The sequence below is a fragment of the Poecilia mexicana genome, unplaced genomic scaffold (genome assembly GCF_051168715.1).
Source record: "Poecilia mexicana isolate PSO_F unplaced genomic scaffold, ASM5116871v1 scaffold_13, whole genome shotgun sequence".
Taxonomy (NCBI): domain Eukaryota; kingdom Metazoa; phylum Chordata; class Actinopteri; order Cyprinodontiformes; family Poeciliidae; genus Poecilia; species Poecilia mexicana.
The window spans coordinates 24,197,223-24,215,127 of record NW_028263382.1 but is presented as its reverse complement, the minus strand read 5'-3'; the positions used below and the strand labels follow the sequence as shown (position 1 = coordinate 24,215,127).

The following is a 17,905-nucleotide window of genomic DNA, read 5'->3' as shown; positions in this document are numbered from 1 at the left end:
TTGACCGTCACACTTACTAATAGCACTTCTTGGAATATCTGCTCGTTTAGGACCACACCGTGGTGGTGGCAGACTTCGGCCTGGCTCGGCTCATGGTGGACGATAAATGTGAAAATAAGCTGACGCAGGGAAAACTGTCGGGCCTGAAGAAGCCCGACCGCAGGAAGAGGTACACGGTGGTGGGAAACCCCTACTGGATGGCTCCGGAGATGATCCACGGTATGATGTACAGCAGAACATGTGGCAATCTGAATAATCCTGACTTTCTCTGTGCCCTTTTCCTGCTGATCTATGCTCGTAATTTATATACTAACATTATTTTATGTCTTGTTTAGGCAAAAGCTACGATGAGAGAGTGGACATCTTTTCCTTTGGTATTATGCTATGTGAGGTAAGTAGCTGTTTAGCCCGCATAAAGTATCTAATCATTTAAGCGTAAATACGTTTATCTTTCTCTGCCAACCAAAAGATGCATCAGTTTATAAAAGATAATCTCCTCGTCCAACATTTAGGATCAGAATGCGACATCCTTGCAATGAACCCGACTTTTAAGGCAGATTTACCAAAGTGTCTCAAACTGAGGCTTTAAAGCAGACAGGGGAACCACCCAGCTGATAAAAGGAGATGTGATTGATGCTTTTTAATATCCTATCCAGTGGCTGGCAGCTCCGACCGAGTGCTGCTGTGTTTGGCTGACTTTTTCCAGACCCTATAAAAATAAAAAGTTATTTTGCCTGCGAACATGTACCTACCAGAAGCTGTGGTCCGCCACTGCCGTAGGACGACTGCAAACCGTTCCGTCCTTCTGCACAGGAAGGAAGGGTTGTCCGTGGATGCAGTAATTAGAGGCGGTACCGAGTGCACTGAGGGTGACCACGCTGCCCTGGTAGAGGGCCTCATTTAGTCGGTGTCCGGCAGTAGAGTTTGCTAAATGTGAGGTCTAGCAGAAAGTTTGATTCATTATTTTTTTCCTTTTTTTGTGTGTGTGTGTCTATTCTGCTTGAAAATCTGCCATTTTGGCGACTTCTGATGGATTTTGTCCACATTTCAAACTCATTAAATGCAATTTCCATTTCATTTTATGAGGGAATAGTTTCACTCTGCCAAATTTTGACGTCTCTAAAAGCGGAATACATTTTTTCCAGCAGCCCTGCTGAGTTGTTGGACGGGAGCCTGGACACACATCATCCTCCTGCTCCTATGATTTGGGCTCATGGGTTTAGTTAAGTCAGTCAGAGGCCCCAGACTACAACTTCTCCAGATGGACGGCATTTTTCAGCGACTGTGTGAGGGATTAGTGAGCCGTAGAGCCGTAGAACCTCATGTGGCGACTGACGGACAGATTGTTGTGGTTTGGCGGAAGCAGTCTGCTTTAGCTGAGAAGGATTTACTGGTTTCCAGTAGAAACTCTTCAGACACCTCCATCTTCAAATCTTCTCACTTGTGTTTTTAACCTTTTCCCTGTTTTGCCCTCTGCAGATCATTGGTCGGGTCAACGCAGATCCAGATTACCTCCCCAGAGCGATGGACTTTGGGCTGAACATTTCTGGCTTCCTGGAGAACTACTATCCTCCAAAATGTCCCCCTGCCTTCTTTCCTATTGCTGCTTTGTGCTGTGACCTCGATGCAGACAAAAGGTCAGAAATCTCCCAAAAAATGTGCACTGAAATCAGACTTAAAATATTTAATTACCTGGGTTTTTGTCTTTTTGGAAATGTTTTTGTTCTGATTTTACAACCTTTTCAAATTTGTCACTAGAGGTTAAATTGATTTTATTGTCCAAAAGCAATAGATACACAAAAATTCCAAATTGGATATCCAAGAACTAACAAGGTTATAGCTTTATGAACTCAGCTTTAATTCATAAATTGAAGATTTGTATGGTGATTTGTCCAATGAAGAGGAGAAAGTTAAAAGAAATGTAGCTGAACGCAGTAAGTTTAAGATACGTCCATACCTGCAATTTGCCACAAATGAGAATATGAAGATGTAATTAAAGTAACTGTATATTTTAAGTTTTCATTTTTGACCATCATTGTTACTCTGATACTCACCAGCAACGGCGACTTCCTCATCTCCCAGTGATTATAGTCTAAGATTATTCAAAACAAAGTGAATGGAAGCAGCTGAAAATCTCATTTTTTTGGTCTAAATGTTCCTTTTTGCTCGCAAATCTGCTCTTTTGACTTTTTAAGTTATGTATCTGTTAAATACAATATTTGCTTTTAAGTGACAACATCTACAGCAGCACTGAACTCTGATTTCTAAAAGTATTTAGATGGAGGAATTAAAACTGTTAGAAAATTCTGGGTGAGAAAGGCTTTTGATGATGAATCCAAAGGTAATTTTTCCTCGTGCCCTTTGAACTTTACAGACCTGCATTCTCTAAACTGGAGGAGTGGCTGGAGAACCTCAAGATGCACTTGGACATTGGTCTGCCGCTGATGTCCGAACTGGACCAGTTGCACAAGGCCTTCTGGGAGCACCACAGCATCCCGCGTCCTGAGAACGGCCTGCACACTCATCCGGAGCAACCCGAGTGAAGCGCCGCGAGAGGAGTGGCAACGCTGGAGTTGACCCCTCAGGAGACGGTGACCCCACCCGCCTCGGGTGGCAGAACGCTGCTGGAGGAGACTTTCTAATGACCCGTCACGACTGAAGCAGACGACACTGGTTTTAGCTGGCGCAGGCCAGATGAAAAGACTCAGGGGGAAAATATGAATTTGAAAAGCCACTAGTGTGTGATGCCTGCACACACACACACACACACACACACACACACACACACACACACACACACACACACACACACACACACACGTGTACACACACACATTCTCACTATAGCTGCTTCTGAAGCTAAAGTAAACTATATCATATGCAATCAGAAACAAATTTCACGTAACGCTTTAATCGCATACATTTAGCAGAAGTGGTCCCACTAGAGAATACTTACTGTGCTTTTTACTGTAGTGTGCAACTTTACATGCAAAACATAGCAGCAAGCCTTCAGCCGCGTCACTTCACGTCTCCAGACCGCATGGTGCAGTTTGTGTCTGCAGACATTTGCTGCGTTTGGTTTTCTTTTGGATCTCAGAACAGAACTTATTAGAGATGCAAGCAAAATGCAACGGACTCCCAGCGTCTGAGGGACAGTTTGTAGACCTTCTTGTACAAGTGAAGTGAAACTTTTCAAGCTTTAAGTATCCAATTGACAAATGCATGGCTGTAAATAACGCTGCCAGGTCAATTCCCGCTGCAGTGTGCCCTCTGACCCCATTCAGTCATGAACCGCTTGGAGTTGCTCGTCTCTCCTGTTTATACTGTAGCACTGAATTTATGGTAAGGTACACGTCCTACATTTGGTACGTCTCCTCTCCGTTTAGAGAGTTCATAGCGCATCCCATTCATACTAACACTCAAATACATTATGTGTACATAAGTGGCAACTTTGTAAATTTTTTTAAATATTGTAAATGTACAGACATATTTTATATAAGTACGTTACATCGCCATATTTTTATTGGCTGACCGGCTAAAAGGAGACCGGAGGTTTCACTGCAGTTGAAACGGCACGGCAAAAAATTATTTTTTTTTAATTTGCGTGTTGTCACTGAGTCAGGGTAAATGCTTCGAGACCATTTTCAAACACATAAAGACCTATGCTAAAAATCATTTTAAAACAACAACAAACAACCTGAGAACCAGTTCTGATAAATGTACGCATTCACTTTTCAACCCTTCTGCAGTTAAATCAAACATTGCAGCTACAGTGCCTCAATGAGTATTTATACCATAAAGTTTTTCACAATTTGGCGCTTTAGTTTGGTAGGATTTACTGGTTTCCAGTAGAAAGGCTTCAGAACCATAAATTTGAATGTATTTTATTGGGATTTTAAGTTGATGGACTAATTGGACAACAGTTTTTACCAACTTTGCGCATTTACCGACTGAGATCTTTACCCATTTTTCTTTGCACAATAGCTCAAAATCAGCCAGATTAAAAACCAAGTACATGGTATCCAATTCATTTCAAAATGCTTTAAGAATCCCAGAGAAAAAAAAAATTCAATAGATATAAATTTTATAGCTATCATCAATTTTCTCAATTGGATTTAGGTCTGGAGTTTGACTTGTAACACATGATGAAGCTGCAGCTTTGACTTTACGTGTAAGGAAGTTGTGCCGCTGAAATCCTCCACTTTTTATTAACCTCTCCCAAAAAAGTCCCAATTTAAGACATTGAAGTTTCTGTTTGAAAAAAAAACTTAAGGGGTGTAAATACGTTTGGAAGGCACTGTACATTTTCTGATCATCTCTCTTCCCCACACTGGAAAAACAGCTAATAATCCATGCTCTCATTTCTGATGTACTGTATCATAGTGAAGGTGTTACATCACCAGGTACTGCCTCATCTGTCTGTCCATGTTCCCATCTGTCCTCCTGAGGATCAACCCCTCTGTCTGTTTACATATAAGATGTGCTGTAAATATCTCTGTGTATATATACGCGTCTCTCTCCTCAGAAATAATCTCCAGCACTGTCAGATTTCTGCGGCACCTTCTAACAAACCGTCTCTCTGTCTTTATTCTGCGAATCTTTTAGTTTCTTTTAAATTCGCTGCATGATGTAGTGGCCAGGTCTTCTCCGCTTTTACTCCAAGCTACTTTAGTCTATAAACATTGTTGGGTTTTTTTAATAAATAAAATACACATTTGGAGTAAAAGATTTAAAAACAAAGTCAAGCAAGAAAAGCAGGGCTGAGTAGAAAATGTAAAAAAAAAAAAAAAAAAAAATCTGTTTTTCTATATCTACCCTCTGAAACTCTTTTGTACACATTTGAGTACTTTTGTTTGCACTAAGTGGCCGATCTGGGCCGCGACTTCTTATTTCTTTTTTCTCTGGGCTACTTGTGATGAGGAAAATGATCAATGTCAGTTCAGGTTGATATTTGAATGCAAGCCACTGACGGAGCCTTTCAACTGTTAAAAAAAGGGATCTGGTAAGTTCAGCCTCTCGGTAGCAAATTGGACTTATTTAATTATTTAGATGCAGCTCAAATTGAATTAAAATCTCATATGCCATGCAATATAGTCCTAGGCGCAGAAAGAGCTAGCTGGGTTGCATTTCAGAGATGAAATGCTGGTGTTTTTGCTACTGTGAGGTTGTGATGACCCAGTTCTGCCTGCTGCCTACAGACCGGTCCTTTGTGAGTGGTGTTCTGTGCCGTTTCTGACTGCTTGCGATGCCCACGGAGGCTGCAATCACTCGTTCTGATAGCTGAGCGCTTAAACCTCACCTCTTCCTCACCTTAAATCTTTTTGGCTCAGGGCCGTAATTTTTTCTGGAGCTTTTTCCTCAGAGCTTAACAAGTACCCACCGGTAACAAGCGAGACTGTGAGGAGCATGTAAACGCCTGTCACTCTGTAGGGGTGGGGGGGAAGCTTTCCCCCATTTCTCACATGCATGCACACACAAACATGGCGCCGTGTTTCCTTCACCGCTCCTTTCTGAGCCATGTCGAGCATGTTAGATGTCAGTGAGGACGTGTTGATCGCCGAGAATGTCGCCGCAGCACTTCTTCGCAAAGGATCGTTACCTCTGAACAATGCTGTGCCTTTGTTGTAAGCTAGCCTTGCCAACGACTCGAAAACATGAACTGATTTCCTGTTTGGTTCTTATTTTAATGCATCATCAGTGCAAGCCTGATTCAAGCGAACTGAACATCTGAGTTGACACCATGACGTGTAAGATTTCATCTTGCTCTGTATCATATTTATATTTTCCGGATCTCCATTGTCAGTTTTGATACTTTAATATTATATTCTTTTTTTTTTTCTTATTTAATTTTTTTTTTTTTTTTTTTACACAAGCTGTGAAAAACGATTCTGCACTTTAATTCTGAACATTTGGACTCTGAGGAGGTTACTGTGGGTTTTTTTTTTTCCTTTATTTTTTGTCACAGCTGAAAATAAAATGATGCTTCTTAAACAAATTCAGACGTTTCATGTCTTTTCTTTTGCTTTGAAACAAAAAGACATTATGTAAAAGTTATATCTATCTACAAAATGTGCAGCTACATCATAAAAATACTCATTCACCTGGCAGATTTGGGTTTAAAGTCTTTTTTTTTATGTTACCAGCTTGTTTCTTCCTGCTGAAAGTACTATTGAAATTTTGAAGTGGCCAAGATGGAATAATAAGAAGAATGATTTGTAGTGCCAATGAAAATACTTCAATTGATTAAGAAGATTATGCTTCTTTTACATTCGTTTGCATTTCCTATCAGACCCAAACTACTTGACTGACTGAAAATCCTGGCAGCAAAAGAAGCCACACTAGAACAAACAATACAGCTGGGATTCTGTGGGATTTCCAGATCCAGACCAATAAAAAGGTGATGGTTAACCAAACTGAGCATTGTGGTGGTGGCGGACAAAGCAGAAAAGGGTGCTGTAGCGATGCAGCAGTCCCTAGTGATGGCAGCGTCAAGAACACAGGAAGCCTGAGAAACACCAGGGGCTAAAAGAGGAAATGGAGACGCTGTGGAGAATCCTCGGTGAGACCTCAGTGGTTCCAGTGGTTGTGGTGCACATGGAGCTGAAACTCCCAAACTGGAGCAGTCAGTGGCTGCAGCAGACTCCAGGGAACGACCTCTGTCCAGAAAAGGGCAGTCACAGGAACAGATGAAATATTTCAAGGAACCCTCAACCTAACAGCTGCCTGGTAGAAAACCTGAACTCGAAGCAGAACTTCCTGAGCGGATAATCGATCCAGAGTGATAAACGCAGTGTTTGTGTTATTCCTGCTCTAGAAAACAGGTGGGCGTGTTGTGAAGCTGACCAGCAGATGTCAGTCTCCACTGTTATTTTTCAACTGAAACGTTCATATTAGCTTTGACATTTTTTAACTCCTGGTCTCACGAGCCAGTGTCCTGCATGTGTCAAAGAAAAATCTTTCAGGATATCTGAAATGTTCTTTGGGACTGGAAAAAAAAATCCATTGCTAATTTTTTATATCTGATTGACACCTGGACAGATCACTAGATAGAAATCATTTACAGATATCTGCAAATTCAAATTTTTTAATATTATAACGTGCATATGACAGTTGAAACAAACTATAATTGATCAATAAAAATACTTTAATAATTAATAAATAATGTCAATGTTTACATAATGGTGTGAACAATTCGATACAATTCCGATAAATAAAGAAAACATTTTAAATTTTTTATTGGATAATTTTATATTTCGTGTGCAACAGTCAACCATGAAGTAATTTAAACAGACACTATGACTCAGCTGCACTACAGTTTAACTGCAGACCAACCAACCAACCTATAAAATGTCAGCCTTGTTAATTGACTTTGATGAGTAAAGCAAATAACATAAAATCTTAATGCAATACAACACAAGACTTTGAAATAAACACATGCTACAATGCTACTTTAAATTTGTAGTTTCCATTTCCATTTCGAAATGTTGAGACCTGAAAAATATGAACGTGGTTTTGTGACTTCAGCAATGAGAACAGAAAGATGAGCACAGGTGTTGTTCGTTCAAATGTTATAACGGACTGCCATACACTACAGTATTCATATCTGGGTTCTGGTGGTCCAGTTTCTCCCCAGCTTTCAGGGCACACATACACGTGATCATGCTCCCATCTCGTCCACGTGCGATTGTTTTCATTCCGACGCTGCCGCTGCAGAGGCTGGTGCGTCATGACGTCACGGAGCCAGCGGGCAGCAGGCAGGCAGCTCATCAGTTTGAACCGCGGCGTCGAGGAGCGTGTGAGTAGTCAGTGCTCTTGCAGCTGCTCCCACACAAACACCGACCGTGACAGACCGCCCCGGACCGGAGGACCGCTCTGCCCACGACGACACACCGGCTGGCGCTTCCCCATCTCTCCGTGCTGGAAAAATTACCGAAGACGGTCAGAGCCGCGGGTGCTGCTTGAAACTTTCAGATGGAAAATTTGTGCGGTAACAACCGGTTTCGGTCCGGAATGTTCAACAACCACGGTGAGTGTGTTCACTACTGAATGACCGATGTAGGTTATTGTGTTGCTGTTGTCGAAATTTGACCCACTACGATGCCCGCCTTGGGATAACTTGTGTAATTTTATCCGTGAAGAAGACGCACAGCAAACCGTGTCCAGTTAGCGGGTCTTATGGCTGCATGTCACCACTTTTATCCGGGTTTAAAGCCGAAGATTAGACGCAGATTTATTTATTTTTTTCACGGTGATGTGTGCTGACAGCACAGCGGGCGCACTTGGTCCCGTTAAGTGAAAATCCTTAAAAAACCTGGCAGCTGGAGCTGCAGCGGGACGCTGGAGCAGCACACTGCAGTTCTGCAGCTCTGCATGAGCGGTACCAAAGAGCCAACTCAACTAAACCACTTCTGAATTACAGTACATTTAGTTTCCTGCTCCGACAGTGGTCTGGTGTTTCCTTACGGTTTTTTAAAAATCCTTTTTGTTTGTTTTTGTGTTGTTTTTAACACAGTTCTACTCAAATATTACAACGTATTTTACCTCTTAAAATACATTTTATAGAAACCAAGACAGTAATCTGCAAACATTTCCTTCCTGTTTTTGACTCTTTTTGTCACATTTGAAGATTATCAAGCCAGAAAACTTAAATATAAGTTTTCAAATTATTTAATTCCTCAAGGAGGAAGAAAAACAAACAATCTTAGCTTTATGTGAAAACTCAAATGCTCCCTGAACCTGATAAATATTCCTGCCACTGTAGGTAGCATTTGTGATGTCTGTGTGTTTTACATCACTTTGGTCGGTTGACCTTGTTTCAGTCACTTTGGAGGATTTTTGAGTATTAACGACCTGTTTAAGATTTCTCCACAGCATTTTTATCATGTTTTGTCTCTCTTTTTGAGCAGTTCAGAGCTGAGCTTGCAGATGTGCTAAACATTGTTGCCTTAACCCACGTGAACTTGAGGCTAAGGTCACGAACTCATGGCCAGACATTCTTCTTTGGGCAACGGATAGAAGATATAATCTTCTAAATAAGTTCAAGTTTTATATCGTTGCTGCCCAGAATATCATTAAGCTATTTTGGGAAATATAATGTATTTCTTTGTCAGTGTTTTAGGTCCGAAGTTTGTTTATTTTTAACACTTAATTAGTAATTTCCATGTTATTTCCCACTGCATGATAGAAAGTTTAGACAATATTACTCATCTCATTTATCCCTGATTTTTGGAATAAGCAGCAAATATGACAAATTTCTAAATATTTACCTTATTTTATGAACATACATTACTTTACATGCAGTTTTGTTTTCTTTTAGGTAACACTTATTAAGCCACCATCAACTACTGACTAAAAATTAAACTGTAAAATTAATTGCAATGACTGGATAAGAGATAATCGTCAGCTTCATGGTTGCGACACTCCCAGTAAAAACAATTTCTGGTGACTTGAGTTTGGGCCAGTCAGCTGGGCTGAATCTGAAGGCGTCAGACGCACCAAACTCGAGCTGAATTATTTTTTATGGCCTGCCGAGTTTCAACCTTTATGGGGCCAAACCACCTTGGATGCATAAATTATTTTTATGAACCACGGATGTCTTGTGGGAGACGGGTGGTGTCATGGAGGTGAAGATGACAGACCATGATTTTAGACCAAATTGTATTTTGTGGCTTTCAGAGGCTTACGATGATTATGATTCATTTTTCTCTGGAAAAACTGTGGGAATGTGTCATTAATGGCAGTAAGAGAGTAAATGGTTTTCAAAAGTGGTAGCAGAAACATAAATGGTAGTTTTACCATTTACATTTCAAATGTGTTTAATAGATTGAGAAAAATCATTGCACATGCTGAAATGAACTACTCTCCTCTTCTTTCCACATTTGTGTCTGCATTAAGTGGATGCTGGATTGTTTCTCCTAAAAATCACCAAGACTGTTGCAAAAGGACATTGTTAGACCTTTTGTTATGTTCTCAGATGGGAAAACTTTTCATTAATCGCTTTAATCATTCCAACAAACGCATCTTTCTTTATTTTCTCGTAACTTTAAAATTGTTATGGCTGAATTTGTTGAACATTTATTGACTTTAAAACAAATGTGAAAGCACTCTTTTAAAGTCTTACTCTCAGAAGTTATGTTAACATGCCCAGGTGTTCACCTTTAACACTTCTCAGTATATTTTTTTTTCTGGAGCTGCATCAGTTTTTGCAGCCTGGTGAGAAAATGTTAGTTTTTCCATGTCTGGTTGCCGTATTACACCTGTTCACGTTACTGGGAGGTTTAGATGTTATTTTTGATACTTGAGTTGTTCCCTCATTAGTCACTGAGTTTACCACTCGGTGATATGTAAACATAAAATGTTACTTATTTACTCCAAACGTAGAAGTGCTTGTGTTCTTTGAACTGAAAAGTGTGGTGTGCCTATTAGGGCTGTTGTAAACGAATATTTTAGTAATCGAGTAATCTATCGATTATTCTTACGATTAATCGAGTAATCGGATAAAAAAAAATTATAAAATGAAATATTGGTAAATCTGGCATAATACCGGTGTTACTATCAGATATCAATATCAGTCCAATTTTTCATATTTGAGCATCCCTAACAGTTGCTTTTTTGTAGTTTAGAAAACTAACCTGTAACAATAATAGCTCACTTTCTAAGTTAACCAGAAGAAAAGTTATAGAAAAATCTGAAATTATACTGAATTTAATAACAAAGAGGCAGGCTCACAAATATGCTTATAAAAAATGTCTACAATCCAGCTTTTAGTTTATGTATTCATCTTCAGTGAGTTTAATAGATTAATTAAACTCACCTTGCCACCTAACCTGTCACGCTTTGGGTTTGAAAATACGGGAAATGCCGCCTGGAGTGGGAGGAGAGGGCGAATGAAGAACGTAAGATGGGGTGGAGGGGAGGAAATAGACCAGCGGACTGACGAACCGTTAGACCGGGGGACGAACACGGAGGGAAGCAATACGGGATATTTACGACACCTTCACTGGTCACACTCAGAAACTCATCTACCAGCCATGTACGATGCGCTCCGCCACCCGTTTCTTCAGACCGGGATATGAAATTTATTGTGCGGTTCGTCGGTAAAGCTACATTTACACGGTAAGCATCAGCTACTCAGCCGCCCGCCCTGTTCAGGCTATCCGCTCACCTCAGCGCTCTTCCCGCCGTTCGCTTTCAACCAGCAGCCCCGGAGGAGAAATGCTGCCGTACTCCAGGCATTCCCCCAGTCATTTTAAGGATGCTTATTGGTTCCCCAAAAACGATAAAAAGTCGGGCATTATCATCAATCAATAAAATCCCCACGGGCCAATCTTGAAGATTGGACTTTATGCCGCTGAGACTTAGCTTTTGTCAACAACTCAGAGGCGGAAGTGAGAGCTCCGCGCAACGCAAATGAAGTCCCGGCCGGAACACGGTGCGCTAACTAATAAAACATAAATTAACGAAGCTTCGAGGCAGGTAAATTTTCCTCGAGGAATTTTAGTAATCGAGGTACTCGAATCATTCGAGGAATCGTTTCAGCCCTAGTGCCTATGTTGCAACCTCTTTTACTCTGATAATGCCAAATAAAACTCAGTGTGTTTAATTACCTTCATAAGTTGCCTCCAACTGTGTGTTTTAATCCCAGTATAACTCCTTGCTCTTCTGTGACGGCCTTAGTGGTTTGTTAGAGAACTAATCAATCTATCTCGCATCCAAAAATTGAAAAATGATGGCAAAACTATCAGTCATTTCCTCCTCAAGCAGTGACAGGGAAACAGTCATTAGTTGATGACGAGTTGAGCTAATTACAGGAAAATCCTGTTAGTAAACCAGTTAGGCCCACAAGACTAGACGGGAGACTAAGAAGCTCCTTCCGGTACAAACTCACAGCCAGACAATGTTATGATTCATATAAAAGTGTTTAATATGTTAGAGTGGCCCAGTCAAAGTTCAGTCCCTACATCTTACTCAGCATCTGTGATGAGACTTGAATGGTTCAACAATGTTCTCCATCCAATCCGACATTGCGTTCCAGTCGGTTCTGTTTGGGTGTTGTGCGTTTACGCATATCGGTGATGTACTACGCCTTTAAACTCGAGACGGCACAAATAGCTTATGCACATGTGAGAGACGTGACTCAAAAGACGACGTGGAACAACATGTACTGAAAACTCTTGACTCAGGGTGGCGAAGCATATTTGCACATTTTTAATTTTTGGTGAAAAATGCTGAAAACCATGGATCCTTGTCCCTTCACAAATCTACTTTTGTTTTGCTCTATTATACCCATTACATGATAGGTTGTAACAAAATGTGAAGAATGTGAATACTTCATCAAGGCTCCATTAAAACAACTAAATAAGCTGCGACTACAGACATCAGTGCACAGAAGGAAAGAAAACTCAATGTAGTGAGTGTTGGGGATGGAGACGGAGTCCACAGTGGGCAGCATTTCTCAGAGAGCCCTGTGGAGAGATTCAGGCTCGGTTCTGCTGTCTGTGACCACCCTGACTCCATCACTGATGGGTATCTAAACATGTAGGTTAGCAGAGGAACCACAAGGGGAAAATGAGCAGCTCAGGAAAGTGCCCATTACAGTATGGCTCAGTACTTTAACACTTATCATATTTCCTGTGTCTGTCTGTCCACTGCTTCTTTTTTAAATCATCATGTATATGTTCTCCAGCATGAACTCAGGACGTACTTAAAAATGTGCAACTCAGGAACAACAATCCATCAATAATGGCAGGAACGGGTAAATAAACGTCTCTGTCGTTCCTGAAGCAGTTGTGGATGGTGGCGATATAATCGTTCTCTGTTCTGCATCTCAGCAGTTTGTCCTGAGACAGAACGATGTTTAAATCAGTGAATCAATATTTGTCATTCTGCCAGTAGGTCTCCCAGTGCTAGTAGCTGGGAGTAAAGATATTGGTTCTGCTTAGGAGGAAATGGAATCACTAAATGGCAACAAACATCATGAATGATTAGTGCAGTTACCCTTTTTTTTTTTTGTATTAAATACATCTGACATGCCAGGCTGGTTGCTCTATAGTCGCACTGACTTTAACATTTGTGTAAATTTGTAATGGTATGTTGATCAATAATTGAGATATTTGATCAGAATGCTTAACAACTAAAGAGCAGCCTTCAGTTCTTTGTAGCCTCAGTGACAACATCTACACTGAAGTGTTGATTTGGTAGAGATTGGTAAATGGTGCATTCAATGACCAGAGATGGATCAGATTTTTGAGTTTCCTACAGCTGGTAACCAATCTGGGCCGATCAGACTGCTGTTTGCAATTAGCAAATAATAATTTAATCACAGGATAAATTACAATTAGCTTGATTATTTCCATTCTGATTATTAATATTTTTTAAAGGGTAATTCTGTTTACAGAGGCATCATAATCCATTTTACTTATGGTTTTGGTTGTATGTGATTTTTTCATTATTATTATTTTTGTTTTTGTTTTCGGTTATGTTGGATATTTAAAACATTTCATGTTTCCAGTGTTGAGTTTTTGTTACAAAATTAAAGTTTACTGATCTTTGAGAGAGCGCTTGTTTTATGCTATTAGGAATATATTACATGGAGAAACAACAGTATTAATGTTTAAACCAATAATTACTGAAACAATTTATCATCTAACAAAATTTATCGTGACTGTCCTAGTCAATAGTGTAATTAATTAAATGTTTTAGCTGTATTATTTTAATTTAAAGGGCACAGAACGTTGTTTTATTGGGTACAAACGGATCCTTAAACACCCCAGAACTTCAGTTTCTGTAAAATTTTCTTCCTTGGACAAAACTGTGTTCTATATTTGAAGATTTATCAAAATATTAACCATGTGCTCCTGTTCCCCTTGCATGTGCCTGACTGCTGCTGGATTTGGATAATTTCTTGCGCTGGTCAATCATCCTCCCCTGACCAGATGATGAGGTAAGAAACCAGAGTTTTATTCAGTTCTAACGCTGAAGATAAAATGGGCCACTTGTTTTGAGAGTGTTGGCCTCCATTATCTCAGTAAAATGAGGACATTGTGCGGTTTGTTTGTGTCGGGGCATTTTATCCCTGATGGCTTTTGCTGCTCCGCTGGGTTTGTGCGGTTGCTGCATCACTCTTAAATCATAAGAACGGTTACGACAACTCATAGGCTGTGATTTCAGCTGTAAGCACTTGTATGTGCTGCAGGGATTGGGAATATTTGTATGAAAAAAAGAAAAGGTGTGGTGCCCAGATTTTCAAGTTTTCCAGTTCCTTCCTTCGTCAGCTGAGAATGCGAGGTTGGTTTTGTTTATTTTCTTCTCCGATTGTTATGTTTGAAGTTTCATTTGCGTAGCGAATGTTGCTTGACTTGCTCTGTCAGTGTATTGTTTTAACGATGAGGATCTCATCCTTGCTCGGTCACTTGAAGTCATTGACCTTGCTTCACCTTCCTCCTCTCCTCTATGACTCCATCTTGACCCCAAGACCTTCCAGTTGACTGTGTTTGACCCCGCTGAGGGGGGATTAAAAATGAAAAGTGATGGTCTTTCTTTTAGTCCCAGACAGCTCAGCCTGGTGTTAAGGTGTGGATCGGGTGTGACGGCTTTCTGGTTCAACATACCAGATCGTTTTGACAAAGGGAACACCTTGTAGGTGACGTTTCTGCATCTGCCCAACAGCTCAGTGGCTGCTGCCTCACACATGCCAAAGACTTCAAGACCCTGTAAAAGCCATCACCAAGTCCAGACTGACATAACTAAATGCCCTTCCTCCGCCGCACCCACACCCATGCCTGTAAACCACAAGGGACTCTGGGTTGTGGTGTTGACTTCCTTCTGTCCGCCTAAAGCCATCACGAATGTGTACTCACACAGACAAACCCATGTCACCCTGCAAAGGCAGTGCCAGAACAGGACGGGTTTGTCTCTTGAGGGAACTTCTCTGCAAACGCACACATGGACACAATCCACTGTGTTGCATTCCTCTGTGGCTTTTACTCAACTAGCCATTAGCTTCTCGTGCCCTCAATTGCTGCTTGCCTCTGCAAAGTGAATACATTCTATACTTGGACTTTATTAGCCCATTAGCTTGCCAGCATCTGAAGCTTGTTTCCATTTTGCTCCCCCCACCCCTTTTGCTGTTGGCTCAAGTGTGCAAACGCTCATTTCTTCATGAACAAACTGGATCGGCAGATATGCAGCACCACACCCATCGATCTCCTGACTGACATTTCTTATTTTAGAACAACACCTCCAGTACTTATTGTTTCAGAAAAAACATAGCAAGTAATTATGACGTCTGACTGGCAAATGATGGGTGTGGATCCTGATTTACTTGTAATAAGTTGAAGAGAAAGAATCATAAAAACGCAAAGAAGCTATGACCCTTCACTCTAAATGCTGTTTTCATACCAGCACCATGCTCTCTCTCTCTCTACATATTCCCTTTTTGTAGCTTGAATTAAGTTGATTTGATTTGAATTAATTTTGGACCAACTTGGATTAATTGAATTTAATTTGACTTGTCAAGTGAATTTCCTTGAGAAGACATTAGTTTTGAACTGCTGCTAAGTTAATAAACCAAAGATGTGTTGATAAGAATCTGGTGAGCAGATATAGATCAAAATGTAAATCACACAGCATCATGGTTGAGTGGTCAGTAGATTGGACTGGGAGGTATGAATGAAGCCTTATTGGCATTCTCTCTTTTATTTTTTCTCTGCTCTTATATTTTACTCTCTTTTATTGATGTTTTCATTCCTAATGTGCAAATTGTAAGCATTAAGAACGCACCAATCCACTTTTTCACTTCCGATACGACACTGATATCTGACATGCAGTATCACCCGATACAGAAAAACAGCGCTGAATTGACTTAAACGTTTCTTTTTTTAATCACAGACCTACATGTACTGAATTACAAATGTATTTGATAACTCTTCACCAGTAAAGAACACTTGAATACATCAGTAGCTTCACAAGCTTGATCAAACATGTAAAAACAATACAACTTTAATTTGTTTAGTCAGTGCAATTGGGAGTACAACAGCCAATGTAAAGTAAATGCAGAAACAGACAAAGACAATAGATTGACGAACTTGGTCAAACATGTAAAATTAAACTGCAACAAACCTTTCAAATGGTTCAGAAAGTGTAATTCTAAATTTTAATTAATAATAAAGCAAGATGTCTCTCGGAGCACAAAGTGTAGAATTGGAATGAATAGATGTTTCTCTATGGATCAGGCACATTGTCTCGATACCCGATCTAGAATTTCTTTCAATATTTGAACCGATACAGATATAGATATCGTATTGGTGCATTTCTAGTAAACATCTCAAGTATTGCCAGGTGTTGGTCTGAGTTTACCCCCCTCACAGGATTTACTCTGTATGAAACAAGGTCACACTATGCAGTTATCAACCATCTTTGAAGAATCTTTCTTCACTTAATACTCTTAAAACAATCTTGTGATGCTGTCATGCCGTTTGACAGGAGTTACTGTTGAGATTTTATCATTCAAGTCCTGCAGAGATTTTGCAATCATCGGCTGACAAGGCATATATTCTCCAGGTCGGAAGGGAACCTGTTATTTATTTAGTGTTTGGCAGTGATATTTCTGTAGACTTAATATTATTTTATCCACAGTAAAAGTCGCTGCATCTTAAGTGTTCAGTATAAGTAGGTCCAATACTTGAGATGTTTTCTAGAGATGCACCAATATGATATCTATATCTGTATCTGTATAGAAAATATTGGTTTAAGATGCAAATAAATGGATGAATAAAAACTGTGTTATGGCTCTACATTTGGTCTATAGTTTAGTGATGCAGACCTGGCTTCAGCCCGTGGATTCGTCTTTGTCGATCAGCCCTCTGGGCTTTTGCAGCTTGATGTGAGGGCAAACAATCGGGTTAGGGAGCAGGCACGCAACACTTCACTGAATACAAGGCCGCTGTGACACAACAATAAAAGGATGGTGAAAGATGAGTGCTTAAAGAGGGATTTGTTGTCAACATCAGATTCCATCATGTGTTCAGTATTCTTTGTTGGTTGATTTCTTTCTCTTTTTTTTCCCTTCAGGAATAAAAGCTGTAAAAAAAAAATCTCTTTGTGTCGACAAGCAAACGGTCCCTATAGTTCAGTGATGTTTATAATATTTCCAAGGCACTACCCCTTTAAAATATCTCTAATCTCCTTTGCAGTATGGTGCATTAGCAGCATTACTTTTGTATTAAATGCTTGTTTTGTTGCCCCATCTGGGGAGAAATGCTGACAGACCAGAAGAAACGTGTGTTATCTTTAAACAGATAACACACGTTATCTAAACGGCTAAAGCTGCCATTGTAAACAGAAAGGTTATGATTTTTATTAAGTACACTCTTTTAACATGGTCTTCTATACAAATCATGTTAATGTATCTGCTCAAGGATTTTACAATCATCCTTAAATCAGCCGTGTCTTGTTGAATTGCCCTGACATCCTGACCTCCTATTCTCTCTGCTCCTGTCCCGACCCGACCGCGCTCCGATTGCTCAACAGAGCCTCAAGCTTAGTGGCCCAAATCTTCAGTTCTGCAGATGTCCTACATCAGCTCGCCTTTTAGCCTCAGCACTCTGCAGAGGTTTTAGTCAGAGGGTGACCTTAAGCATTCTTTGGTAAGAGGGCGACCTTAAGCATTTTTCTTCTAGCCTCACAGAAGTGGCCCCTGCCAACCCCCTCCCCTTGCTATAAATAATCTCAGCCCAGTTCCCATGGCCCCCACAGCGGTCCCGTCACTCACAGTGCAATGTGGGATACTGGACCATGAAGAGCTGAAGTTAGAGCAGGTGTTGTCAAAGTGATGAACCCTCCAGGATGGAGATGAATTAAAAGGGTTTTTCCCTTATTGGGTGAGAGCAGATGAGATTTCATGTCG

The 17,905-nt window shown here is 40.4% G+C and overlaps 1 protein-coding gene and 1 long non-coding RNA gene across 5 annotated transcripts in view; both read left to right on the top strand.

The window, feature by feature from the left end:
* limk1a (LIM domain kinase 1a) overlaps positions 1 to 5,995 on the top strand; it is a 52,484-nt gene extending 46,489 nt beyond the window's left edge. For all 4 annotated transcript variants that reach the window (XM_015002732.2, XM_088011918.1, XM_015002734.2 and 1 more), the window contains 4 exons: positions 51 to 219; positions 336 to 391; positions 1,480 to 1,637; positions 2,375 to 5,995. In XM_015002732.2, coding sequence (XP_014858218.1) covers positions 51 to 219; positions 336 to 391; positions 1,480 to 1,637; positions 2,375 to 2,543 — 552 coding nt within the window. In that variant the 3' untranslated portion in view covers positions 2,544 to 5,995. The remainder of the gene's footprint in view (positions 1 to 50; positions 220 to 335; positions 392 to 1,479; positions 1,638 to 2,374) is intronic.
* A 1,310-nt stretch (positions 5,996 to 7,305) lies between these two features.
* On the top strand, positions 7,306 to 16,961 carry LOC148155829 (uncharacterized). Its single transcript, XR_015765103.1, has 2 exons — positions 7,306 to 8,026; positions 13,935 to 16,961. It is a non-coding gene; the product is annotated as an uncharacterized LOC148155829 (long non-coding RNA).
* Positions 16,962 to 17,905: the final 944 nt, after the last annotated feature.